Source organism: Castor canadensis, chromosome 1 (genome assembly GCF_047511655.1).
Source record: "Castor canadensis chromosome 1, mCasCan1.hap1v2, whole genome shotgun sequence".
In the NCBI taxonomy this organism is placed as follows: domain Eukaryota; kingdom Metazoa; phylum Chordata; class Mammalia; order Rodentia; family Castoridae; genus Castor; species Castor canadensis.
The window spans coordinates 87,958,107-87,964,106 of record NC_133386.1 but is presented as its reverse complement, the minus strand read 5'-3'; the positions used below and the strand labels follow the sequence as shown (position 1 = coordinate 87,964,106).

The following is a 6,000-nucleotide window of genomic DNA, read 5'->3' as shown; positions in this document are numbered from 1 at the left end:
CTCAGGGCCTTCACCTTGAACCACTCCACCAGCCTTATTTTTGTGAAGGGTTTTTTTCAGATAGGGTCTTGCAGAACTATTTGTGCCTAAGCTGGCTTTGAACCATGAGCCTCCTGATCTCTGCATCCTGAGTAGCTAGGATGACAGGCAAGAGCCACCAGTACCTGGCTTAGACTTAAATCTTATTTTCACATTTTGACTTATTTCAGAACAAATGTAAGAAGATTATCATACATACATGAATATCCCCATGAAATAAATCACACTCACTGAATTAAACAAGTTCACTAAAGAATATCAAAAAAAGTTTCCTCCTATAAATATTTTTTATTTATTTTGTGTTTAGAAGGCGCAATTTTAAGTACTATTAACAGAAAATACATAACAAAAGCTTCCTAACAAGTGAAAAAAATAATTATAAATGCTGAAAAAATTGGCCTCATTAACATATTTACAGACTTTTACTTAATACATACTCCTTTGGAAATTAATTATATGACATTTATACAAGCATTAACATTTCCAAATCACCCTGGGTAGTGCACACTTCAGTTCTTTACTATCTGTACCCAAAGTTGAAAGTCATTCAGATTTGGAAGATAGAACTGACAAGCAATAGTCTTCTGGTCAATCTGAGACACTGCTGACATATTGTTCTGTTCCTTCCCCTAAGGATATTTCTGTTGAGGAAGTGTCCTTATGCTGCTTCTTCTCTTTGCTCTGCTCTTCCTGAAGCTTCAGAATTATGTTTCGAATTTCTTCTCTTTTTGTTCTCATTCTTGGGGGAGGAAACCAGTTCACCAAATTCATAGGTAGTTCAAAATTTAGTATTGGATTCTGAAAATAAGAAGTAAATGCCTATTTGAAAATTATAATAATATTTTAGTTTCAATCACAAAACACTCTGACGTTAAAAAAGAAATCATCAATGTGTATTGGTTCATTACTGCTCACATGCCAGGCACTGCAGATGTAAGACAGTTATTACATACATACCTTTTTGGCTAGATTAGAGGTTGGCAAACTACACTCACTGACCCAAACTTTGCATATTGCCTATTTTTGTAATAATGTTTTATTGGGATACAGACATATTAACTCATTTACATATGGTCTGTAATATTTTTAAAACAGTAGAACTAAGAGAAGCAACAGAGGCTGTATGGCTGCAAAGTCTAAAATATTTACCGTCTTGGTCTTTATAAAAAGGTTGTCAGCCCTAGGCTAGATAGATAATTCAACAATTAAAGTTATAATTATATGACAAGTAGTGAGACAGAAGCATGGAGTGATATGAAAATAAATATTGGAGAGCTTAACGCAATTCCAAAAAAAATCTGATATTTAAGCTAAACCTAAAGAATGAGTAGATGTCAGCCAGCCAAGAAATAACAGAAGCAATAGGGCAACAGTGGTCTAGGAAGGAACAGTATTGAGGCCTAGACACAAGGAAGGACATGACACAATATAAAAGCTTGACTTTCAGCTGGCTGATGTAGAGAATGCCAAATTGAGAATGGTATGAAAATGAGGCAAGAAGCTTAGATAGGGATTAGATCACACAGAAGTTTATAGGCCATTTGAAGGGTTTTGTTTTTTAATTCAACAGCAACAGGAAGATACTAATGCAGGAAAGTAGAATGATTAGATTCGGGTTTTTGCAAAACAACAGTGAAAAATGCAAGGCAGGAGGCATGGCCGTGTGTTAGAGATTGAAGAAGCTTAGAATAGTGATGTTAGTACATTGGACTTGGAAAGTGGTAATATAGCTGACCTTAAGTGATGAAGTTCACAGGGCTTAATAGTTCATCCATTGAATAGTATGTGAAGAGGAAAGAGTCAAGATCACTGTAAAGAATACCTAAGAGAGGTATGTGTGGTATTATACATCTGAAGTCACAAGGACGAGAGTGAAAAGGAAATGGTCAACAATGGGAAACAGTACTGGAAGATCAAGAACAATTTTAATATAAAGGTAAGGAAGATGCTCAATTTTAGAGATCTGAGAAGCAAGCAGAATTTGTAGAAATAGAGACAATGAATATAAGTGCTTCTCAAAAAGAAAAAAAAATATATACATGAAGGGGAGAAAAGTAGTTTAAAGAGGTAGTCTGAATCACAGAAGAGATTTGGTAAGGTAGAAAGAGCCAGTGGAGAGGGCAAGTGATGGAATGAGGACAACGAGCCTTGGATTTAGTGATCAATAAATACAGAATTTTTATAACTTAAAGTTCTCCAATTCAGGAAGTCTTCTGATTCCCTGGAATAATATTTGAAACAACCATTTTCAAAGTCTTTAAAGTATTTGCCTATTGTATTCATTACAAAAGAATAAAGTCAAACATACTATTTCATTATTATATCAGATCTGATAAACTGAAACTCACCTCAAAAAAGCTCTCCACATACTGCAATATATATACACCACAATCACTGAAGTTGTTTTGCTGGGGAACTTTTGGATTAGAGCCTTTCATAACATCTTTGGAAAAGCTTCTTTTACTTCCTTTTTTAACTTCCCATTCTACTTCTAAATACCTGTAATAATGCATAAAGGATATACACATTATATAAATATGTATACTTTCTCATCTCTAAAGGAATATGAAACAAAGTGTGGGGTGCAATTTTAAACTTACTCTCTTAGAATTTTAACAACATTTGACCGAGAAGGGCCTCTCAATGAGTCCATAAGTAGTATACAAGGTCTGCAGAGTAGAAATGACCAAAAGTTGAATACTTTATGGCACAAAGACATAAAAATATTTCAAATAGTATATCAGCAAGATTAAAAACCTTTCAAATTCCTTTTGTTTGTCTCAGTAAATACTGAGGAATAAAGCAAATCTTATTGATACATGCAGCCTAAGAAAACTTAAATATCATGGCTATATTAAACATTGTTATAGTAACTTAACTGTATCTCTTTATAAACTCACTAAATTGCCTTCGTTGGTTCCTAAAAACTATTGTCAATATTTAATAGAAAGTTATATTGAAATGTGAACAACCACATACTCCAATTCCATTTCAGTTATTCTCTATATAACTCAGATCCAAACTTTGTATGGTAAACCTAAGAAAGTAAGGAACTTTAATGTAATGTCAAGTGCTGAAATGAGGCTGTTCTTAGCTAAAATTTTATGGGATTTGGAGCACATCCCTGTCCTACTCTCCCCAACCCCCTCTGTACTGAGGGTTAAACCTACAGCCTTATGCTAAGTACATGCCTACCATGGAGCCATGCCCCCAACTCTCAAATGTCTCTATACTTTCTTTTATAAATGATGTTTGCCTTTCAAAATCCTTTAATGGAGTTTCTGCCAACATTTTCTACAACCAAGTTAGAGTTGGGGGCAGCAGCTCACTCTTATAATTCTAGCTACGCAGAAGGCAGAGGTCAGGAGGATGTCAGTTTGAAGTCAGCCTGGGCAAATAGTTCTTAAGACCCTATCTCAAAAAAACCCATCACACACACAAAAAAAGGCCAGGGGGCTGATGGAGTGGCTCAAGGTGTAGGCTCTGCTTTCAAACCCCAGTACCACAAAAAACAAAAAAACCCAAAAAAAACCCAAAGCAAACCCACAAAACACAAACCAGTTAAAGGAGAGTAGAACCACAAGTAGGTAAATACTTCATCACCTAAGAAATTTGGGGCCTCTGGAAAGACTTCAGAACACATATGTACCTAAAAACTAACAATGACTCACTCATCCAGGGGTCCACATGGAACTTCTCCTTTAGGACTGCCATAAGTCACTCTTACAGCCCTCTTATAACAGCTATGGAACCAGTGCAAACAAAGTCCAACCTCATGTCACTCTTTTGTTACAAGTTTTTTTACTCCAAAATGCTACACAACTAATAATGATACATTGTCAAGATATGTGTACATCCATGAATGCAGAGACTGGGAAAAATGGTCCCTGAACAGCATGCTTGACTTTTCCTTAGTGACCTGCCAGCACTTGTGAATTCTGCTTACGTGTTTAAATAAAACCTTCCCATTCACGGGCTGGAGAGGTGGCTCAAGCAGTAAAGCACCTACCTAGCAAAGTAAAGCCATCAGTTCAAACCCCAGTACCTCACACACAAAGACAAAAACAATTCCCCAAACTTCCCATTCATGTTTTATTTTATGACTGTACTTAAATAAAAATTGTCACGTAAATTGTTAAGATATACAGTTAATGCTTACTGTTTACAGACAGTAGGCTTTAAATGCCACTGTCCTATTTCTGAATTACAGTTGTCATCAGCAAGGAATCCATCATCACTGCTATCATCCTAAAAACAGACAGTCTACTGTTAGTATTAAAAATCTGCTATCTAAACAACTAATAACCTAAAAAAATAGTATCATGAAGGACAAAACTACTTGTAATGAATATGAGCAAAAATATTTCTACTAAGATAATCAGACTACAACACTGACATTTTAATCAAGAGAAACCAATCAGAAATTGTACTATTTATTTAATGAACACAGAATAAATCTTTAAAGACTATGACTAACTTTTTTCATATCAAATACTATTGCTCTGATCTTAGTTTATTTTTATAAAAGTTTAGTTTGTTGACTAAGATAGTATTTTACAACAGGAAATGATTAACACATTATTCCTTTATATGAATAATTTTTTAAATATCAGGAACATTTAAAGCGTTTTTAGAAACACTGTTTTCTTGAAGAGAACTATGTCGACTTCATTTGAGAGAAAAAAGCTTAGTCTTATTTTGAAGATTTTCTTCAATGTAAAATAAACCAGGTTTTGTTGTTATGTGTGAAAATTTTTAGCAACTTTATGAATAAAATAATAGTAAGAATAACTAGGTTAGATTAACTAATTCACATGACGGGTAATTGCTATTACCAAAGGAGTTAAAGAAAAAGTGCTTACTATAACCATGAATAATAAATCCCTATACAGGTTGAGTATTCCTTATCTGAAATGCTTGGACACTTCTATATTTCAGATTTCGATGGTTTATGGACTTTTAGAATATTTGTATAGATTTTTATCAGATGATGATTCCTAATCCAATTATCAGAAATCTGGATCATTTTGCATTTCAGATTAGGGGTGCTCAATCTGTAAACTGGAGGAAAACAACCTGAATTTTACAGCAATGCACTGTCAACCAAAGGAGAGAACAAAAATGACTGGGTGCCAGTGGCTCACGCCTGTAACCCTAGCTACTCAGGAAGCAAAGATCAAGAGAATCGCATTTTGAAGCTAGCCTGGGCAAACAGTTCATGAGACCCTGTCTTGAAAAAACCCTTTACAAAAAAAGGCTGGTGGAGGGGCTCAACGTGTAGGCCCTGAGTTCAAACTCCAGTACTGCAAAATAAAAGCACAAAAATGGCTTTATGTCCCTAAGAAGATAAAGTAAAAAGGAAATTCTGTACAGAATAAAGCCATCATCACTAATAAGTAAACCACTCAAAATTTGTTCTAGCCACTAAAGAAAGGTCAGAAAATTAAGGAAATAGTTTGTTGAACTTTAATCTGAATATAAAGTCCTTTTTAACTGAAGCTATAAAATATTTTCAAAAATATTTGTGGAGTCCATAATATTTATTAGGGAAAATGAGTCTAAGGGAATATTATAATTTACCTACATTGATGTGAATTATCTGTTCCTGTCATGATAAACATTAAATTATAAAAATAAAAATTACTGGAAAAACTGTTATATAATTTTGTCACACTCATATACTACATACTTGAAATTTAGCCATTTGATTCTTGAGCCACTCCATGAGCCCTTTTTTGTGATGGGTTTTTTCGAGATAGGATCTTGTGAAGTATTTGTCTGGGCTGACTTCGAATCGTGACACCCCGATCTTTACCTCCTGAGTAACTAGGATTATAGGCATGAGCCCATGGTACCCCATAAATATTTTAAAAGGGGAAGGGGGAGGAGATGGGCATGGTGGTGGCTGGATTAGTCAGGGAATTAATTTTTCTTCTATGTGGCACTAAGGATCAAACCGAG

The 6,000-nt window shown here is 34.7% G+C and overlaps 1 protein-coding gene across 4 annotated transcripts in view; it reads right to left on the bottom strand.

Moving 5' to 3' along the window:
• Nucleotides 1-274: 274 nt before the first annotated feature.
• The window catches only part of Senp6 (SUMO specific peptidase 6), a 98,256-nt gene continuing 92,530 nt past the window's right edge, over nucleotides 275-6,000 (bottom strand). For all 4 annotated transcript variants that reach the window (XM_074079467.1, XM_020163767.2, XM_074079479.1 and 1 more), the window contains 4 exons: nucleotides 4,199-4,287; nucleotides 2,640-2,708; nucleotides 2,388-2,538; nucleotides 275-837 (listed from right to left, as the gene is read on the bottom strand). In XM_074079467.1, coding sequence (XP_073935568.1) covers nucleotides 628-837; nucleotides 2,388-2,538; nucleotides 2,640-2,708; nucleotides 4,199-4,287 — 519 coding nt within the window. In that variant the 3' untranslated portion in view covers nucleotides 275-627. The remainder of the gene's footprint in view (nucleotides 838-2,387; nucleotides 2,539-2,639; nucleotides 2,709-4,198; nucleotides 4,288-6,000) is intronic.